Source organism: Uloborus diversus, chromosome 4 (genome assembly GCF_026930045.1).
Source record: "Uloborus diversus isolate 005 chromosome 4, Udiv.v.3.1, whole genome shotgun sequence".
Classification (NCBI taxonomy): Eukaryota; Metazoa; Arthropoda; class Arachnida; order Araneae; family Uloboridae; genus Uloborus; species Uloborus diversus.
In genome coordinates this window covers 80503712-80526682 of record NC_072734.1, presented here as the reverse complement: position 1 = coordinate 80526682, position 22971 = coordinate 80503712, and the positions used below count along the sequence as shown (strand labels likewise).

Below are 22971 nucleotides of genomic sequence, written 5' to 3'. Positions count from 1 at the left end.
ATTTCGTGCAAAAAGTTATATATTTAAAATGAATTTATATATGAATATTTAGAATCACTTATGAAATGTGGTAATTTAATGCTGCAAAAATAAAATAGAACATAAGTGATACTGATACAGGCACTGGATATTGATTATCATATTAATGTGCTTTGTTAAACTGATTACATACATGAACATGACCTGTAAAAATCAGTCTCAGATAAATAAATATGAAATATCCTGTAAAAATAAATCAAGAAAAAGTAATTTTAAAACATATGTTATGTTAGTATAATTGTTTATTGTAATGAGTAATGTTTATATATATATATAGACACATTTTAGAACTATCATTTCAATTAATTTTAATTGAGTTACTTAAAAATTGGCTGCATTACTCATTTTTCTTCTGCTAGCAATATCAGCTTTTTTAAACTTTATTCTACGAAATTATATAATTCAGAAATAAAAATATTCATTAGTCTGTGCACAGCCACAAGATTTTTTTTTTGACCAACTTTAAATTTTTAACTGGGCATTTTCAATATATATTAAAATTGTTAAATTACTAATATTTCTATGTATAAAATATCAATACAAAATATAAATGTAATATATTACTTTTTTGACTATTTTCAAAAAAAAAAAAAAAAAAAAGAAAAGAAAATAATTCATATGACTAGGACAAATAATTTTTGTGTTGCATAAATCATAGTTCGAAAATATAATTATTTTCAAAATAAACATCGGATATACATCATGATTAGGGATTGTAATACCGGACCAAAAATTCAATACCAGTATTCGGTATTTTAAAAATATGATATTGGAATACCAGTATTAATACTGGTATTTGATATTTCTCAAAAAATGCTTGAAAACATATTGTTTCGTTACCGAATATCATAACTTCATTCATAAATAGTATTATTCATGAAAATGTTGTGGGACCAAATATAAAATGAAGGAACAAATGTTATAATAAAAAATCAATAATAATAAAAAACATAATGCATGTATTGAATTGTCTCTAAGCCTGGAACTCATTTAGTACTCAACTTCCCTACAGTTGAAAATACTTGATCTGAATTCACACAGGTTGGTGGTACAGTTAACAATATGCGATACACCTTCTCAATTTGTCTAGAAGTCCTACGTCTTCAAATAATTCTGTCTCTTGCGTGTCATTTTTGGAAAAATCCTTTTGTTTGAGTGCTTTTTCAACTTTTGCTGTGTGTTTCTTGTGTTCGTGTGTACGATTATTATACATATTTTTTAGATTTATAGCTAGTTGTAATTTCTTTCTTAGAGGCGATACTTTTCCAATATTAACATCATTTTCTTTTGAGTAAGAGAGGTTTGTGTTTGATTTTTATTAATAGCCCTTTGATTTGAAATTTAAGATTAACATGACTAAATTTAATCTTGTTAGTTTCTCTTATTCATTTTCACGTTCTTTTCAAAATTCTTTACATTTCTAATAGCGTAAATATCTGAAAATGTGCTTCAAATTATTGTGCTGAACCTCTATGCAAATTTCCAAGGCACTATATAATTTCTAAATATTATTTTGCCAAGTATAAAGTGAGACATGACAACAAACCAATGCCGGTGACAACAAATTACAATTTGTTTTACTAACAAGAAAAAGTTTTTTTTGCCAAAATTCAGTACAGTTGAGACAAATATTTGAAGTAAAAATCATGAAGTATTTCTGCAATTGATAGTTAGAATAAATTATTCATAGAACAAATACATTCGAAATTACACTTGAATTTAACTTTCACAAAAGGAAAAGTGAGTGATAAGGGAAATAGAAAAAATAAAATCATAGTGCACAAAAGCACGATTCAGTTCACCATCTAGTAATGAGAATATCATTTTGCAATCTTTCTGCTGCTTTTGTTTAATGATATTCTATTAGCTTGTGCTTTTGAAGCCGAATTTTTGCATCAATAGATTGATTTTGGTTCTGTATCATGGAAAAAGAAATGTACATTTAAAATATAATTAGATCTATTCTATACTAATATTATAAAGAGAGAGGGCAGATTTTTGCGTGTTAATATGTTCAAGGTAATCTCCGGAACCACTGCACCTATTTGAAAAATTCCTTCTCTATATGAAAGGTGCTTTTTTACTGAGTGACATAGGCTATAATTCGAAATTATAATTCTTTCGCATTTTAATTTCTTAAAAGTATTTTAATATCTGTCGTCACTGTTTGGAAGGGTAATTTTGCATGGTTTTTTTTCTTTTATTTCAGCCTGATTGTTGACTATATGTCACTTGACACAATTTTTATTCTCAAGGTAGACCGGGCAACGCAGCTCTTAATATATAAAGATTTGAAAGCTACTGTTAATGTGATTTTATACTTTTTTGTTTGTTTGGCGAAACATTTATTATTGCCAAAGAAAAAACATCCACTTCACTCGCAAAAGAGCTGGGTTCCGATAGCGTGGACGCTTGGCGAGTAAGGCGCTGAGCCGTTCAGTCTAGAATTATGGTTTTAAAGCAACCGTAAATGTAATTCATTATTTTGGCGATTTGTTTTGGAAGAAAAGAAACTTTTGATTTCTTTTTACCCGAGTGAAATGTACGACATTTTTTAATTTTTTTCTGACGATGACTGTTGAATGTTCCACCATGGGTTTTTTTTCCCCCGTTAGACGGATGGATTATGATAGTGTGGTTTCTGGGCGAGTTTGGCGATAAACAATAGAGTTGTGGAATTATTTTAACATTTGAAAGATATTATTTGATGTCTTATTTTGTTTATTTGGCGAAATATTTTAAATTGCAATAAAAATCGCAACACTCGCTAAATAGAGTTTTAAAGTAACTGTAAATCTAATTTAATGATTTAACAAAAAGTTTTAAATTCCAAAGAAACTTTAATAGTTTTTTTTTTTGAAAAAGTGTGTACGCATTTTATAAAGAAAAATGATCATTTCATATCAGAGGGGGAGTCAATTTTTTTTATTCAATGGACTTTCATTAAATTTTTAGCACAGGCATTGCTGTGCTGGTACTGCTAGTATTTGATAAGTTAAATTGAAGATTCTTTAATTGAAATTATTTATTATTTTCAGTTCTAATACCGAAAATACCAGTATTTTGCCGCAGCAAATACCTGTATTACGAAATTGCAGAATTGATCGAAATACTGGTATTCGGTATACCGGTACTGCAATCACTAATCATGATGTATATTGGAAAACCTTGGCTTACTGCTTATAAAAGTATTTCCATTTATTATTATTACTATTATTTTTACAATAGATCACCTCATGCTCAAGACAACTGTATTCTCCTTCTGTGTTTTGTCTAATAAGGACTATGTCCACGTCTTTGTGTCTTGTTTTAATGCCAGGTTGACTCTTACAATGTACAATATTAACAAATAAACCCAATTCTAACCTAAAAAAGGGGATAAAATAATAAATTAAAATAATTGTAAAATATGTGCTATAGATTGTTTCATTTCAAGAAAAACCTGAAAAGCAAAAACAGCTTTAAATTTAATGCAGGAACTGTGCTGCAAGGTACAATGAAGTTAAATAGAAATCATGACATTAGAAAGCAAATCACAAACACTATTAAAGAATTTTAAATGGTTAGCCGTAAAATTGCAGCGAAAAATAACAAGCAGTACTTCTTGAATTACAAATACAAAAGTGACGACCAGCAACAGGCTCTGGGCCCAGCTAGACTGGTCCTAGTCAATTTACAATCCCCAGTGAAGATCAATGGCCCTCTAAAAACTATCTACTCCCTTGCTCATTATCACCTCTTCTGGTAAACTGTTCCAAGGTTCCACTACCCTGCTAAAATAATAATTTTTCCTAACATCCATATTAGCCTCAGATTTAAATAGCTTAAAACAATGACCCCTTGTCCTGTTTTCAGTGCTAAACTTCAGCCCCGTAACATCTTTCATTTTAATAAATTTAAACAACTGAATATGTCCCCTCGGTCTCTTCTTTGCTCAAGACTACATTTTTAGCCTTCTAAGCCTGGAATCATAGTCTAAGTGAGAAAGTTCATTTATTAGCCTTGTAGCTCGCCTTTGAACCCTTTCCAATACATTAATGTTTTTCTTAAGATAAGGAGACCAAAACTGAACAGCATACTCCAAATGAGGTCTTACCAAACTTCTATATTCTTTCCTGTTGTTTTCTTTCTTTCAGCATTTTAGTTTATTTTCGGTAAACAACATAAATAAATACATAAATAAAGGGTGGAAAAGTTTTTAGGCAGCATTTTTAAAACATATTTTTTTTTTTTTTACATTTCATGTTAACTTGTTTTTATAATAAAAAATTGAATTCCAATGTTGCAAAAAAATTTTTAAAACATAATTTCTATGTCTAAACATTATTATCATTTAAAGATACACACAAACTTAATATAAAATTTCGCTTTTAAAATTTTCAACAAATAATAGACCAGAATAGTACTTAAATTTTGTATTAGTAACACAGACTTGAGGTCTGTTTAGGATCATTTTTGAGCACAAACAGTGATGTTCCATCAATTTTTCTGAGGGTATACTCCTAGTAATCCATTATGCACAATATGTGTATGCGATTATAAAGCGTTCAAAAGGCATTGATTTAATAAGTGTTAAGAAATATATAGAAATAAGGTTACTTGTTGGACATTGTGGTTAACGCAAATGTATTATTTTTGCTTTAGGAAAATTTTAAAATGTGATGAAAGAATCTGAATTAGAAATGAAAATTTTTGAAGCTTGAGAGTATATGCTATAATTCTGAAAAATGTTTGAGAGTATACGGCGTATACTCTATCACTGAGCACAAAGCATATCCTTCATAAAAATCTCGAACACAAAACAACTCCATAAAAACTTAATCATCAGAAAGAAGAGTTAAAAACTATTACAAAATTATCACCTTAAATTTCGGAAACGACTTTCTTATTAACTGAATCAAGATAAATCATCTTAACTTAACAAGTGCAAAATTTATTTTTAGACATTTGTGTGCATTGCTTTCTTCAAATCTTCCAAGGTCATCAAAACCTGACCAGTTAAAACTTGATTTTTAGATTTATCCTACTTAACAGATTTTAAGTTTTAGATCTACACACCTTACTAATTATCAAATGCACACAACTTACAACCATAAACGAGAGATCCAACTAGTTTTGTTAGAAGAAAATCCTCTCCCCTATCCCTTTAAGACCTGAAATATTTTCTTGAGAGCACATGCAAGCAACGGTTTTCTTGTCTCCTAAAGCCTGGAAAATACTAGTGCCACCATCTGTTGAGAAAATGGATAATACACATCTTTGGCTAACCAGCACAATCATCCGATTCCGGCGTTTGTTACATATAATGATCTAGGAAGCTAAAATTTGAATGATGTTCAACCCGCATGATTGTGCAATCTGGAGCTTAAAGGGCTATACGTTTTTGGTCCAATCTAGCTTTATCTGTTTCAGTTAATCTGTTTGCCTGGTTAGACTGTGTATGTGTGTAATCCATTTGCAATAATGAGCAACAGTGGCATGCAAAGCACCCCTGAAAACCGAGCAGCATGGGGGGAGAGGGGGCACAGAAGTCTATGTACACTACTGATGAACAATCCTTTTTTAGCATTTACAAATATTTTTTACATACACTGTTATTGTTTTCAGCTATAAATTGAATAAATGCGAGTTATCGATTTTTTTTAAGCTACTGCATACACTAGTATTGTTTTTTACCTAATTTGCTGACTATTCGTAAAATTTGCTTAACTGTTGTTACCATGCTATTTCGCAGATAATACGGAGTTTACTAAAGCTACAAATGACTTGTAAAGGAAGAAAACTTTTATTTCTCCATACTTTAATTACAAAACAATATTTTTATTAGCATAGCACTAAGTTTCTTTACCTTAAAATCACATTTCTTGATCTAAACAGAGGATTATTTGATCTTGTCTCAATATTCCCTGCAAAGGAATAAACCCGTATAAATTTCAATAACAAACAATGTTTTTAATACATCATAGTTAATCAAAGATTTTGAACTGTTAAATTTAATATTACCCATGAAATTACAACTAATAGAAGTTATGGCACAAAAAAAAGTAATGATCAATAATAATCCCTTATAATGAAGCACAAATAAAAAGTAAAAGTACTTAGCAATACAAGTTTCCGTTGCCTTCAGCTATTTTGTGTACATCAGGACAAAGGATTTCCGAAATTACTACAATTCCCTGAAAAGGGTTAAACAAATCCTCTTCATATTAAATTATCTGTTTTAGGCAAGTTTAACATAGGTGTTGGAAACATCCCCGGATTTTCAAGGAAAACAAGGTTTTTGAAGGTTTATCCTCAGTTTTGCTGACATTTCACCCCCCCCCCCCCTGAACTGTCAAAAGGTATGATTGAAATTGAAGAGCAAGAGGGGGGGGGGGATTTCGTGTCTGCGAAGCTCGGGAGACCTTTTTTAAAATAAGCCAGAACTAGTAAATGAGTGTGCTCATTTGTTTAAACGATAATTATTTATCTAATTAAAGGGTTCCACTCTCTGCTTGCTGTTGCTCACCAACCCCAGAAGATTGCTGTACAATCTTATTTGGTTTGCAGATATTTATATCGCATTTTAAAAAGACTTGGATAAAAATACATGTTAGGAATAGAACAAAATGATAATTCTTCTCTCCCACCCGTTAAAATAAAATGTAAGTAGTAACGAGCTCATTATAATTAGAACAATAAATATTCCACTTCCACCCAAACAAAAAAGGAACTTGACGAAATACGTAAAAAAAAAAATTACTTCTAAGCTACTTAAAAGAGAACTTCAAACTCAAATTCCTAATGTCTCATATCACATACATCTTGTTGAAGCTTTCATTTTACAAATTTTATTGTATTAAGGGGAAAAGAGTTCATTTGAGAAATAGAGACAACTTTGTATTGAAAACACTAAATTATTTTGAGACCAAATGACAAAAGGAATGCTCGGGTTATTGAGAGTCAACTATTTATGACAAAACAAGTGAGCACCGATTATTTCGCTCAAAATAAAAACAGCAATAAGAAATACCTTTAAGAGCAACTCCATTTCGTTTAATAGATATCACAGCTTCTTCAACATTGTCAATATGTTGCGTGGTTGAGTCTAAATGAACTTCTTCAAAATCTACAGGAATTCCACCTAAGCTAAAATAAGTTGAAGGGAAAAGTTATTATACAGCATGCATTCAAATGCCTCTCAACAAGTTACACTAAAAATAACAATGCATTTTATGTAGACCATTTAGAACCAAACCTTATGCCCCGGTCTACCCTACCCTTTTATCTAAAAGCGCATTGCCCTTTTTTGGTCTGGGGGAAACACTGGTTCCCCCAGGGCATTTTTTTTTTTTTTTTGAAACTGAACTCAATTTTAGGCTATAGTGCTTATAAAAGGGTTACGGAGCTCTCCCACGAACATTTCAAAAAGTGAAATTTTAAGCTATCTTTAGTGACTTTAAGGGAATGGCAAAAGTTCAAAGACTTTGACTGGAAATTTTTCGATATTAAAATCTGAAAAACACAATTGAGGGCCTTGATGCAAGAACCATGACCCAGGTAAGTCCAGACTCACTCCTCTTTAGTAAGACCAACAAATAACATCAGTGTCCGGTAGAAAGGCTAATATCTTTCCCACATTATTTACTAGAAAGCGGAGGTCTGATCTTACGTTTGTGTCCCGTTGTTGCACCAATTGGAACTTCTCTACTATCGGCCACACGCAAAAATGAATTAAAAGAAAAAAAGTTTGGACTGAACTGGTTCTTGCATCTAAGTCCTCAATGGTAGACTTAAGACTAGTATTGTTGGTGACTTTAGGACTACAAAAAGACCTCATATATGAAATTCCTTAGGTACCCTGTTAAGTATAAATCTAGCCTGATTACAACTAATTGTAACTCAAAAAGCCAACTCCCGGCTAACCTTCCTCAGCCCCCCGAAACTCAGTCCTAAATCCGCCACTGATGTTCAGAAGCTCTCTCTCCCATGTCGAAAATTTTGTCCTGTTTCAGATTCAGTTTATCGTAGTCCGGTCTTGCTTTCCCGTATGTGATTAGGAGGTGAAACCATGGTTTAAACCAAACAACCCTGAGGGCGCTTTCTCACTTAACGACATGACAACGACTAAATCAGCTGGTAAATAATGCAACGATAAGTACATTATCGTGTCGTCTTTTGCAGTTTTTCCACTACACCGATGTTGTTTCTCCAAACCAGTTATTTCCCCGGCGCACTTCATTTCAAGACAGCGGAGAGCTCGCACATGTACCATAATGGCTGTGCAATTTAACTATTACTATAGTTCACCTCTGCAGGAAAAGAAAACTAAAAAAGAGACGATACTGGGTGCATGATATTTTAAAGCCAGGTATATTGAAGGCAATTTAATACACATTTTAAGACTGATGTGTTATTTTGAAAACATAATCAGAACAGTTTTGTTTATTCATTTTTTCAGAGGCTAAAATTAAATAAATAAATTTTTAAAACCTCATGCAATTTAATATAGTAAAGTGTATTTTATTTTCCTTAAGTATTTGCTTAAGGGAGGCAAAAAAAAAAGTCACAGGGCAGGCAGCGCTTCCCCTGGTCTACCCTACTCTGCTGCCGTAAGTTTTGCTCTGAGATTCTTTATGCTCAATTGATCACTTTGATTGAAAAGTATGCACAAAAAATTTTCAAGTTCTAAGAAAGTAAATTCAGACTGTACTTTAGTGATGTCAGAAAAAAGTAGAACGGAGTTCCAAGAGAACAGGAGAACATCTCTTGAAAGTTTTTCGAATTTCAAATTTAAAAAAGTGATTTTACTAAGGATAAGAGAATGGGGGGGGGAGGAATTTGGAGGTAATATAAACCGCCTAGGGTCTCCAGAAGAGTTAACAAAACTGACATCTTCAACCGCAAATTTGAATAAGTTTTTTGCAGAATTAAGGGAAAGGGGGGGGGGGGCGGATTACTGACTTATTTTCAGAATTTAACAAAAACTTTTGAAGTGAAATATTATTAATTTTTTTAAAGGATAGATTTTAGTAAGTACTGCTTCCGTAATCTCTTTTGTTTTCAGGGTATACACTTAGAAATGAGCATTACAAAAGTTTCACTCAAAAATCTATACATATAATAAAATAAGATGTTTGTGTGTGTGTGTGTGGCGCGCATCCCGGGAAAACGGTAAGGCCTAGGAAGATGAAATTTGGTATACAGGTGTAGTTTTTGCTGAAGTTGTGCACATCGGGCTTCGATTTTTGATATTTTAATTAGAAAAAAAGTTATTTAATGTTTTATGTGATTTTTAGCACTTTTTAGTACTTTTAACCTCACAGACCCCGAACCAATCGCGTCAGACAAATATTTTTGGTACTATAGTGTCGGAAATTTAATTTTAAATATGATGAACAAAAAAATTTTGAAGATAGAGTGATTTTTGTATTTTTTATGAATTTTTGAAAAAACCTTTAATTTGCATGTTTTTCTGGGTTTTATTTTTTTCTAATATCATCCTGCGAGAAGTATCAAAGCCTCACTTCTGAAATTTAAGTTGGTAATAGTAAAAACATTTCGCCCTCTTCAAAAGAAAAAAGTTCTTAAAAATACGCAATAGTGTTTTTTTTACAATTTTTTAATGCTGAACACATCATGTCCTTTCACGCATCAGTCGAAGAAAGCGTTCTTCAATCTTTTATGCCTGTGACGTCACTACTTGGGTTTCGATTCGAAATTTACGATGGAATCTTAATCGCAAGCAATGTTAATCTTTTTTTTTTCACTATATAGCTTACTTCTACATTTTCTGACGTGATGACCACGTGTTTTTTCGGCAGTGCTTGCTTTTTTTCTTTCCTTTTTTTTTTGTTTTATTTAGGGATTGCATTTATTTCTTTTTCCACCCCCCACCCCCAAGCTGGACCTTTCGCTGTATCTATATTACGTTACATTTCATAGTTGTGCACATTAATTCAATAAAAACAGCGAGATTTTTTTTATCTTTGTCAAACGCTACATTTTGCACACTACGGGGAATTTGAGCTTTTTTTTTTTGCTCTACTTAAATAAAAAAAGCGTTTTTTGAGTGTTCTCTGTTTTTATTAGGAAATGGGTGAGGAGGTCAAAATAAATAGAGATGGATAAGAAAATGTAGAGATAGATTGTAAAGGTAGATAGCCGCCGAAGGCGGCAATCTTGGCGTAAAAATGTGAATGGCACAAAAAAAAGATAGAGATGGATTGATTAATACTGCTGCCAAAGTTATTTAAACAACCGCCGAAGGCGGCAAACTTGAAGTAAAAAGGTAAATGACAAGTTAGCCAAACAGCCGCCGTAGGTGGCTGCTTGCACATTGGATGTCAATGCCCCCCCTCCCTCCCCCACATACACCATGACTTTGAAAAAACAATGCTTTCACATAAAAGTGGAAGTACATTTTGTTATTTTTCGACCAAATTTGCATGAAGAGTACGTCGTTTGTGTCTCCCCTCCCCCTCCTTTAAAAATATTCCAAACGACGAAATTGGAGACAGATCTAGAAAATATTTTATTCACATTATTAATGATACAGATAGATATATATTGATTGACACCACCACGAAATTTATTTAAGCAGCCGCCGAAGGTGGCACCCCTGGCGTAAAAAGGCGAATGGCGTAAAAAGGCGGACCAGCTGGTCGCCGCAGGCGGCTAGTATAAAATAAAATTAAACTAACGAAAAATGCTGCAAAAGCTTTTGCTTTTGCGAGTCATAATTTTTTGTAAAAATGAAGAAATCTGCGATTTTGCAAGCTTAAAATTTCGTGATTTTTCTATGAACAGTATGAAAACTTATTATATAAATAAACTGAAAAAAATTGTTTGGCTTCAATGTTCGCGATTATAATGGGATCGCAAAAATAAGTGCTTTTTCAGCATTTTAAGGTAGCATTTTTTACTTGGAATGCAACAGACCAGGAAAATGAAAATTTCAAGTGAATAGTCTGTTAAAAGTACTGTTCTTACCACACACATTAAATTCTAGTCTTTGTTTTTTTATTAATGCATTTTTTCTTCTTTTTTTCCAAAGTTAATATGGTACACCCAGGCTCGGACTGGCCCGCCTGCCAACCTGCCCGAGGGCAGGTGCGCCCTCCTTACTATTTAAGATAAAATGCAATGCAAACCCCTTCGCTGAAAAAAAAAGAAAAACTTGTCTTGCAAATTCAAAGCAAAATTTTTCTGGTTGATTCGAAAGCTCTCATACCCTCACGTCATTTTGAAGCTTCGAAAATTTTCCTCCGAGCCCGCTTTTCCTAATGTCATCAAAAAAGTCACCGAGTCAAAGAATGTAATCGTCAAAAATTTTCCGTTTTTTGAGTTTCAATTTCAAAAATTTGCCGGGAAAAGTTCCTTCTATCCCATCCCTTCCCGTAATGTTTCCAAACATGATCAACAATAGCGTTTTTAAGACTCCTATTTCAAAAAAAGAAAAGGGAGAACCCTTCGAATCTTCAATCAAAAAGACTTTCTGGAACTTTGATTTCGAAAACGTTCTGGAAGAAAGTTTCGAATCTCATTCTTTTCCCTAACGTCATCAAAGATGGATGGCAATAGCGTTTCAGGATTATAATTTTTAAAAAAAATCCTGGAGATGAGGCCCCTAGACCTTTTCTCTTTATCTTCCAATATCATCGAAGTTAGTCTATAAAACTGCATTTTTGAACTACATGAACAAGTGTATTATTGCTGGTAGAGTCTGTAGTGATTTCTGTTTGAATACAGTCGTCTAGGCGATTGTCAGTGAGTTTTTCTACACTTATTTTTAATGAATTTCATAGTAGAAAAAATGAATTTCATATAGAAATGTAGCAGTGCAATTTATAAAATAATGACCAAGTGACATTAATGTCGCCTAGTAAAAAAAATATCGCTCAGAAGATGTGAAATCAAACCACTGGTCAGCTTAAGAAATTCTGAATATACTTATCCACTATTTTTTTGTAAATTGCCGTTTTTGGCACTTTATTCAAAAAACTAGTGACAGTCCCTAAAGCTCATGTCTTCTTCTAAAAGTTAACAAAGATGGGCTACAGTCAAGTTTTTACAATTTCAATTTCGAAAAATTTCAGTGGGAAGTCAACAAAATCTGTCCTCTCCCAAATATCAACAAAAATCATCTAAAATTGTGTTAAAACTTCTTTGTAAAAATATTTTTGGGGAGGAAGAGTTCTGAACCCCATTCCTCCTCCAATGTCATCAAAGATGGTCCTTTCAGCTGCGTTTTTTGAACCAATGTTCCGAAAATGTTCTGAATTGTGCCGAAAAAGGGGATGAACTCTCAAACCGTCTAAGACTATCTAAAACTTCGTTTTTGGAGATTTAATATCAAGAAGTTATTGTGGAAATAAGGATACTGAAAATCCTTCTTTGACAGGCCCAAAGATGGCAATTAATCGTGTTTTAAAATACTTCAATTTCATCAAAACTCAAAAGAGGCTCCAGTTTTGCTTTAAAATGCAAATATTGGCCACTTTTGACGACGTTAAGGAAAGAGGTTCGAATCTGCCTCCCTAAAACATTTTCGGAATTGAAGTTTCAAAAAGGGAATTTTAGACGATCTTTGGTGATGTTAGGTGGAGTTTGGAGGGCTACTTCCGAGCAATTTGAAAAATTTAAATCTTGAAGAAGTGATTGCAGACATCTCAGGTTGTGTTATTTGGGGAAGGAATGGATTCAGTAACTTTTCTCTGATAATTTTTCGAAACTTAAGTTCAAAAAAAGCACAATTTTAGACGACCTTCAATCATGTTAAAGGGAGGGGTTTTTCAAAACATTCCCCGAATTTATTTTCAAATAGAAGTTCTAAAACGCAAGTTTAGAATATGCCTTTCGATGGAAAAGGAAAGAAATAGGTTCGGGGCAGGGCTGTCGGATTTTAGCCGGGCCAAAAAAAGCCGGCCGGCTTTTTTTGGTTTAAACCACTTTAAAAAGGCCGGCTTTTATTAAAAAAGCCGGCTTTTTTAGAAAAAATACTTTTTTGTATTTTTAGTGTGATTTAATCAAAATGAAAATTATATATCATTAATGCAATTACTACTCTTTTAATAAAATGGTTAAAAATTAGACAGTTAGATAACAATGTGCAGTACAAAAAAAAAAAAACATAACAAAACAAACTATTGCTCTATATTATGAAATTATTGAATGGAATTTAAATGATTAGAAATTATTTTCAGTTCAAGTATTCAAAAGATCACAAAACACTGCTGCTTTTAGTACCAGTCATTTGGTTCAGTTTTTAAATAACAGTATACTCTTACCTTTTTTTCTGCTTTTGTTTAATCACCCAAACAGTAAACCACCAACACATTAAAATTTTGCTACATCACAAAAATAGAGAAAAAAAACTTATTTATTAGGGACATGATCCTTTTTGATACAATTTAAATTATTATAAAGGAATGTTTCACTATGTATATAAAAGATCACATACGACTGCTGCTGTATTAAATAAATTACCAATCATTTGGTTGAGCCTTTAAATATCGGTACACTTTCACTAATTTTTCGGCTTTTTCTGCACCTAAGCTGTTTCTGACTTTGCTCCAAATAAAGCCATAATTTGAGAAAATCCTCTCAATGGATGCAGAAGATGGAGGACAACTATGTAATTTTATAAAAAAATCACAAAAATCATCAGATATTGAACTCTTGGTTTTTGAAGCCTTGATTTTTACTAAATTCCACCATTTTCTTGCTGGAAATTGTTCGATAACGTTTTCAGAAAAAAGTAATGGTGAATAGGTTTCGGAATCTTTTATCTTGAATTTTAGTACACCGGGTAGAAATTGAGGGTACTTTTCTGCAAGCCACATTTCCGCTTCATTTTCCTGTAGATTTGTCAATCGCTTGCCAAAGTATTTGGGATCTGTCATGTGAGCTAGCAGATGAAACGGCTCAATGTGTTGATTAAATCTTTTTCTAATTTTTGCTTCATGGCTTTCTAAAGATGAGTCTCCTATAACATTCAACCATGTCTCCACTGCTTTCGACAAAGTAGCGTTGTCGCTTTGAAGTTCATTGATTGCTTTTGAAATAATTTCAAGCTGCTTACGTAGGTAAACAACTTGAGTATAGATACCAACATTTGTCAGTATACTTCCAATCTGCTGATCAAACTCATCCAAGTGCTCTAATCTGATTTCATTATACTTGTGAAAATTAATGATGAAAGTTCTTAGACATTCATCTTGTGAATTCCATCTAGTGTCATTGGGTATCTGAGGCATTAAGCCATTTTTCTCCTTTAGCCACCCATGAGCATTGTGCTTATTCCTGAAATATTTTTGCACTTCTAAGAGATGTTTAATTAAACTATTTGGTATGATGTCTTTAACACAAAGATTTAGCATGTGTGCTGAGCATCCATAAATCAAAAGTGACTGGTGAGTTTCCTGAATTTGATTTCCCATAGCAGTCATCTTATTTTCATTATCTGTACAAATAGCGAACACTTTCTTATTATACTTGATCTCGACTTCCTCTAGTGTTTCCTTCGCAAAATTAGCACAAAACTCTGCTGTTTTCTTTTCCGAACCACAGTCCATAGCCTTGAAAAGGTAAGATTTAACTCCGGTATGAATACTGCAGGCAAAAATTGGGTCATTTTTTACACTTGACCATCCATCAAGGATTAAAGTTAGAGCTGCTTCATCGACAAGTTCTTTCTTTAAGCAGTTTTCAATATCATCGCAAGCTTCATCAAGTAATTTCCCCGAAAGTTGATGCCTGTTAGGAGGAACGTAACCAGGTCTTAAATCTTCAACCATTTTTTTAAATTCTACATTGCTTGAAACATTGAAAGCTATGTTGTTTGCATAAAAAAATCTAGCAACAGATTTATCCAAATTTTGTTTCTGAGATGCTGTTGTAACTACACCGTAAGAAAATATGGATTTCTGCTTTTGTTCTTTGCTTGAAGAAGGAACTTCTGCACAGTCATTATTGCACTCTTCAACTCTGGGCACTTTAGTAGGAGGCTCAATCTCTGCAATATCAGTTTCTTCAATAGTCCTAGAGGCAATATTCCTTTTGCACTTTTTTAAATGTTCTTTTATTCTTACAGCTCTTTTGCTAACAACAGTTTCGCAATGTTTGCACTTCACTTTTGTGCCAAATTCAGTAAACTCATTCCATTCTGAAGCTTGTTTTCTCCCACATCCTGAAGCCATTATAACTTTGGGAAAATAATAGTGATCACTAAAAATTTGAACTGAGCTACTCAAAGGTTCAAAATGGTTTTAAAGCAGAAAAGAATTGTGATACCATTTTCAATCTGCAATTCCATTCTTTTAAGAGGTGCTATTTTATTGGTTATTGGAACTAGATCAGTAACCAATAGTTGTCAGATAGATTTTTTATTCCCCCAGACTTGGATGGGAGGGTGACCTGTCTGCCCTTCCATTCCTGAAAGGTACCCTTCTTCCCCTTTTATTTGTGAAATGGTTCTGTTCTTGCCTGTTTGATGAGAAACCAGAACCCTGTTGATTTTGAACACAAAAGTGAATAAAATGCAGCAGTACCTTCCTCACTCTATTTCTGCAATCTTTCTCTCCTCCCCTCCCCCCTCCTACTCAACTAGGATTGTCATTGACTATTGCTCATTCACCAGCTCCCCAATTCTGGAACAAGGAAGGAACATTCTTTCAGGATAATAATAATCTGCCACCTGTTTTTATCTTTAGTTGCACCTTTAATACTTTTGTATATCACTGCTCCTGTCACTCAAACTAGAGGATCATTCCCATTGATATCCACTCTTTCTTTCTGACTAGCCTCTGCTGAATTCTGAGTAATTGTAAGTTTCTAGAATTGCCTTGAAACCACTAAAGAATACTGGTCATGACCCTCCTTATCACCTTACAAATAGTGCAGAATGGGTTTCTTTGTCCAATTGACCTCTGAATGCAATTCCAATGTTTATCTTTTCAGCAGAGTTTAAGTAAAGGGAAGGTGTCTTTTTCCATTTTATAACATTTCATTCAAATTCAAAGCAAGTAATTCAGCAATGATGTATTTTATTTACTATTTATCTACTTGGAAATAAAATAATTAAATTCATTTGAAATAAATTATTTTTTAAACTTTAGAATATAAAAAAAGTAAGAGTTCTGCATTTTAGCAGTGACCTGTTTTTAAGATCAGCTGACCTGTATCTGCTCCCTTCCCCCAGGCGCGCTTTTGATATGAAGTCCTGGAATTATTCAGCTAATATATGATAGCACTTAATTTTGAAGCTAATAAATTAGTAATATTTCAAGCATCAGTTCTTTTCTTCTACTAATCTTGGTTTTTTGCTAAATTCAGAAGGGTGCCATTTGATTATTTTGTAGTATATGTTTTTTTAAAACATAGAATAGTCTTTAAAAAAATAAATACTGTACACACAAAAAATACTATGCAGATGTTGTTTTAAGCTGTAACACAATCATTCAAAAGAAACAATTTGACAAAAAATGAGAAATTTTTATCACATTTCAATGAAGCATTTTTTTTTTTTTTTTCACTGTCTTCCTAAGAAAACTGATTTTTTTTAAGTTTAAATTTTCCCAGTTTGTTCTGAGTCACTATACTACATACTTTCTTGTATTGTAATCAAAGATAAACATGTTTAAAGTCATATTGTGGTCTCTGAGCAACAGTAGGATATCATATTGTTATTTCTGGGATTAGATGTCTTACTGTTGCTCTGAGGCGACAATATGGAAGCACTTTTCCATGCTGAAGGTGGATGAGTAAGCAACAAAAGCGTAAGGATTCTCTCAGACATTTGAAATCATTTGCAGTTTTTGTTTGTATATTCTTTTTATCACCATATTTTCAGCATAAGCATTGCTTTATTACTTGAATTAACATTGGTTATCCTATTAAAATGTAAGGAGGGCATTAGTATAAGTAGTAAAGTATGTAATGCAAAAAAGGCAAAAAAGACCGGCTTTTTTTAAAAAAGGCCAAATAAAGCCGGCTTTTTTAATAAAAGCAGGCCGGTCTGGCTTTTTTTAAAAAAAGCCGGCTTTTTTACAGCCCTGGTTCGGGGACCGGATTGGATAGATCTCTATATTTTAGTTGTGTTAGATAAAAATGATGCGGCAGTCGCCTCCCCCCAAAGCAAACGTAAATTAGAAAGTAGTTTGACGTAAGTTAAAAATTCATCCACCCCTCCTTGAACAATTTCTGAATCCGCCCTTGCTTACAAGAAAAAACAAGTACCATTGAAGATCTTTATGACTGTTAGAAATAGTTCCCGAGATTTCAAACCAATCAAAGTTAGACTTAAGTTAGATATTGGAATCAAAATGCTAGTAAAAATTCTTCATTTCTCTCACTTTTTATACTCGAAACACTTTTAACCTTCATTTAAACTCTTTCCTCGGAAAAAACAAATTTAAAAAAAAACTCTTTTTTTTTTCTATTTTGCTGTTCTTTACGTTTAAGTTTTCACCCCCCCCCCCCCATAGAATCCATTATCCAATAGCTCCCCTAAAATGATCGTCTATATCCTTTCCGCACTCCCTCCCCCCCCCCCCCGATTGGCATGCGCCTTCAGAAAAATTGGGGTATGCGCCTTTTTGAGGATCCAGTCCGACCCTGGATACACCCCAATATATACATTAAAAAGTATGGGGAATTCATCATCCAGAAATCTAAACAATTCTTCCCACGGATTTTCCCTGTATTTTTTTTGAAAAATATACTATGCTTGTTCCATAGGCAGGGATGTTCTGTGAGTTCACACAGGACAGAGATATCAAACTTGCGTGCCAACTCTTCTTCAAAAAAGTGAAAGAACTAGTGGTTATCGGGTCGATGCAAAAGGAACGACGGGTGTGTGCTGACATAAATTGTCAGACAAACGATATTGGTGTAACCAAGATGACACAATTGTCATCGAATCGGTAGGTGGTAAAGCATGTTAGTGCATTTTGCGTGAGCCGATATCGGATGAAGACAATCCGGATGACGACAATCGTGCACGATTTACCGTTGTCTTATCGGTAAGTGGGAAAGCGCTCTGAGAGAACTGAATGTCACAACATGGACACCGGGTCAACGAATAGGAATTTACAACATTCATTTTTTCCTGATATTTTGGAGTCGTTTTTAAAATTGCTTTTATAGGGTTGTTTGTTTTCTCCCATTCTTTTTGCTTCCTGGCTTCTGATTGATTGTTCCTTGCAGTGTACCCCTGGGTCGACATGTATATTGTTGGTTAGTTTGTTGTCGTCCTTTGCCATTGGTTCACCCATTTGGTGAACCATTGGTGTCCACATAATAACCTCCAGTTCTCTCACGACTTTCTTCTTGTGTGGTGAGTTTTTTTGCACTGGTGAAGAAGCTCCATTGTAGCCTTGAAATTGCTATAAGCAGTATTTTTTTGAGAAAACACAGCCTATAGCTTTATTTATTTTGTCGTTATCATTTACATAACTTTTTATTATGTTATATAACACTTTATTTACTTTGGTTTTTCACTTTAATTATATCATAGCACAAAGCTTATGTGATCATTTTTCGTTAAATATAGTTAAACAATAAGTTGAAATACTAATTAAAGCACATCAAATGAACAGTTAAGTTATATCACAGCGTATATAAATTAAAGATTATAAAATTTCTTTACAGAAGTTAATGGTAAATTATGTAGCTAAGAATTCCTATGTTCACTACTACAAAGTATGAGCTCTTCTAACAATTCACTTTAAGACAGTATTAATGCAGTTTAAAACTAGGAATAACCATTTGTTTTACAGAAAATTTCATGAGAGAAAAAATTAAACTCACTAAACAAAATATTAAAAATTTTCTAAGATCAATTAGTTACATATTAAGAATGAAAAATATAAGTGATCAGCAAAAAAATTTTGATGGATCTATTGAAAATAAATAGGATAAGATAACATAGGATAGGAAGAAAAGGGGAAAAATTTCTTTAGCAAATAAGATATTTGTCTCACCGAAAAATTTCTTTGACGTAACCCATCATTTCAGGGCCTATTCCATCACCAGGAAGCATACTAACCATGAAACGTCCACCATACTTGGCATTAACATGATTGGCCTGAAATATATATTTTAATAAAAACAATTACATCATTATCAAACGATTTTAAATTGTTACATCATGTAGTACCATAAATTTTAATTTCAGTTGAAAAAAAAAAGACTTAAATTACAACATTGAAAAAAAAATGCTACTAAGCTTTAAAAAATACATAAATAAAATTTATTTAAAAAAAATAATAATAAAAAAACTAAATCTGAAGTAAGCACTTAAATAGGTTCAACTAAACATACAACATTGATGTCAATGTTTTTTTTTTCTTGTCAACGAACATAGAAATCGATGTTTCCATTCAGAGTAAGAGAATTAGAAAAGTATTAAAAAGTATGTGACACTTTTCTCCGCACGCACCCCACCTCTTAGCCGTAGGCCTTAGGTTCCACCGCCCGGGGGGTCCGCGTAGCGGGCCCCCCGCACGGCTGAGTGCGGCGGTCGATAGTCGTATCATGCTACGGACGCGCTTGGTACTTATTGCGCCGGGGAAGGTCCCCGTGCTGGGCGTCAGCCCAGCTGGGAGTTTACCCCTTAATGTGTGGGTCTTGCTCACCGTGAGATACGGTATATCTCCCCGTACCTCGTTAGTGTGCCATGACCCCCTAAAGTATGTGACACTGATCAGAATTATGTAATAAGGAAATCAACAGATGTCTGTCCAGGATTTTTCAAAAAGTCCCTTTTATCTGAAAAATTGAATTTTTTTTTTTTTTTTTTTGAAAAATGAAGTAATTTGAAATTTAAAAATTTATGCACTTAATTATACAATATGAGACCCCAATTTCGGAACCCCAATGTCTGGATGATCCAAAAACTGGCCCTTTTTCCTTAAACATTAAAAAATTAATAAGATTTAAAAAAGGGTATACATTTATATATTTTATTTTATTTTTTAGTTTTAAAAGTTCAAAATTGTTAAGGTTCGTTTAGCAGTTTCTTGTTGAAAACACAGTATTTTCAGGTCAGCTTTTTTTTCTTCAATGCTTTGTGATGCCATGTGTTATGCTTAAATAAGCATTATGGAGTAATTGTGTAGCAATCTTTTAAAATCCACTCTCAATTAATGATAATATCTTCGCTGTACAAAAGTACAAAATTATTTTTAATAAAAAGATGATTTATTTATTGCATTGATCGGCACATCGCATACCAAAAAAAAAGCAACATTCGTGAACTATATGCCACTGCAAATTATCCCCAATTTTTTGCATAATAAAGGATACTTTCATTCAAATGGATCAAAACATAAAGGAAATTTAGCACCAACGTTCGTAAAACCAGTTAAAGGTGAAAAATGAAAAATGTCACACAACAGGAGAGACCGGAAACTTCGAAAATTGGGAAAGGTCACAGTCCTGAGCATTTTTGATTTGGGGTCCTATACCGTAATATATCAGGGGGGGGGGACTCAGTTACTATCAATACGCTGTAAATCAAAACAATACTTTCAGTTTTTTTTCTTCTTAATTGGCAGAAAGTTGTCACTGTATCACTTGAAATACTTAAAGTTCTTTTTTTTTCCTTCTTTGTTTTGGTTCATTATTCTTTTTAAAGTTTATTTATTTCATTTTTCAGAAGATTTGCTCTCAAAATTTGATTTTCCTTTGTTTTCACAAATTTGCTGATATTCTCTGCAACATTTAAAAAATCTTGTTAAAAGTTCAAGGCTTGTTGAGTCATAACTTTGCAATTTTTGGTTAACTATGAAGCTTTGTATCATAGTAGAACGCAGCATAATCTGTGGACGAAAATAAGGTCATGTTTGAAAGTGCCATGATATCCAGAATAAGTTAAACAGCAGAAATCTGCAAACGGGGTCTTTTAACTCTGCTAAAGTGTTTTCTGTAATTCGTCAATTATTAAGTACACAGTTCTTAGAATTCTACGGTACAAACATCATCGCTAAATAATCATGATTTGTAGAACACTCTGGCAATGCAACTTCAAATGGCATACTTTGGTATTGCACACAAAAAGCACCACAAATAAAAATGTTTCCATAAGTGGAAGATTATTTACGCAATTTTCATTATGTAGAATCAATCTATGTAGAATGAAAAGGATAGATAGCTCAAACAGAAACAAAATTTCATTTCACAGGTTCATATTTTAAAGCAATACATAATGAAATAACTTACCTTCTAATATATTCCATGATTTTGAGCATGAAGATAGAAAATTTGAATTACTAATTATGTAAGATTTAATCAAAAATTCTTGAAATCGAAAAATTTGAGAGCAAAGTATACATTTAAATGCAGAATTTGATCACAATATGGAAAGATTACAATTTTGTATAAATTGTAACACTAGCAGTGCCAGATCAACGTTTTTAGGAGCAAGGGCAAAATCTTATAATTGCCGCCCTTACTGATGTTTGTTTAAGGTGACCATATGTCCTGTTTTGAACGGGACAGTCCAGTTTTCAGGTTTTGACAACAACCTCTCTTCCCAAAATTTCAATGGCGCAGTCTGCGCCATGACCCCCCTCCCCAATTGGGCACCCCTGGCTAATTATCACCTTTCTCCGAATATAACTTGACATATTTTTTATTTAAACCAGTGATCATACTAGGCCATGAATAAGATGCATGAAATTTTTCCCGAAAATATTTTTTTGGGAGTGTCCTGCAATCCAAGCCAACTGCCCTACCTTATATCAGTGGCTAGCTACAGCCCTTAGTTGTGTCATTGGTAAAAATGTCCATATCCGTAAACGCGGATCTACGTGTTTAACTGGCTTGCCAGAATGATTCCTGAAATGTTCAACCATGACACCAGAATATCCCATCCCCCCATCGCAGGTACTCAAAAAGGAAACCAAGGGTTGATTGTGGACTCAAGTAAAATTTTCTGAAGACAGTGTGAAATTTTCAGAGACTATGAGGAAGATCGACCCCCCACCCTGTAAAAACTTTTGAAATACGCAAACAAAACTTATTGAACAAAGACATTTAACTTTTGCTTTTTTTTCTAAATAATTTTTCAGATTTAAAATGTGCTGTCAACCCAAAATTTTTGGAAACTTCGGATCACAAACATCCTTGAAGGGAACACTCCCATGGCTGGTTTTTAGCACGTATTAGATGGCAGTTCATTCTTAATGCGATGGATAGATACTAATTTTGAGAATAAACCAGGGGCAATAATAAATGACCTAAGCAGATAAATTTAAACATTTTATTTTTTACATGTTAATATTTATTAGTTACTTCAGTGAGAAAAAATACTTTGAATACAGAATAAGAACTTGAACAACATTTACATGTATTTTTTGTTCGCTAGGACTTTTTTTAGAACTGTTTTTTGGTTTTAATGCGGTAGTAAAAATCCTTACAAGAGTGGTGGGCTTCCAAACGAGTGGTCCTTTGTTCGGGTCCTAGTCGGAACGAAAATCGCCAACGTACTTTCATTTTAGGTTTAGAGAAACAGGTCACAGTGCAGATAGGCTCCAATATTGTAAGGCAAGGCGTAAATTTAAGTATTTGGTACGGATTCAGAAAAGAGAGTTGGAGCAAAGACTGGCAGATAACATAAACAGGAATCCCAAGAGGTTTTTTGCATACGCTAATTTGGGGAAAGTTCGAAATAATCATATTGGGCCACTGGTTGATGAGCACGGAATTTTAATTCAGGACAATAGTGATATTGCTAATGTTCTTAATAACTTTTTTTCGAGTGTTTTTAACCATAACTGTATCTCAACAGTTGACACCAACAAGACGCAAGCTATAGTACAGCTTGAGGACTTTGTATTTTCCAGGGATGACGTTTTACTTCATTTGAAAAAAATTAAAGAGACTAAGGCTCCGGGGCCAGATAATATTTATCCGAAAATTTTAGTTGAATGTGCAGAGGAATTAGCAGAT

General features: G+C 33.2%; 1 protein-coding gene across 1 annotated transcript in view; it reads right to left on the bottom strand.

Annotated features, from left to right (window-relative positions):
• The window catches only part of LOC129221266 (isocitrate dehydrogenase [NAD] subunit gamma, mitochondrial-like), a 43921-nt gene that overhangs the window by 11441 nt on the left and 9509 nt on the right, over nucleotides 1-22971 (bottom strand). The window contains exons 3-6 of the mRNA XM_054855721.1: nucleotides 19002-19105; nucleotides 7052-7167; nucleotides 5888-5945; nucleotides 3273-3405 (exon numbers count right to left, since the gene is read on the bottom strand). Coding sequence (XP_054711696.1) covers nucleotides 3273-3405; nucleotides 5888-5945; nucleotides 7052-7167; nucleotides 19002-19105 — 411 coding nt within the window. The remainder of the gene's footprint in view (nucleotides 1-3272; nucleotides 3406-5887; nucleotides 5946-7051; nucleotides 7168-19001; nucleotides 19106-22971) is intronic.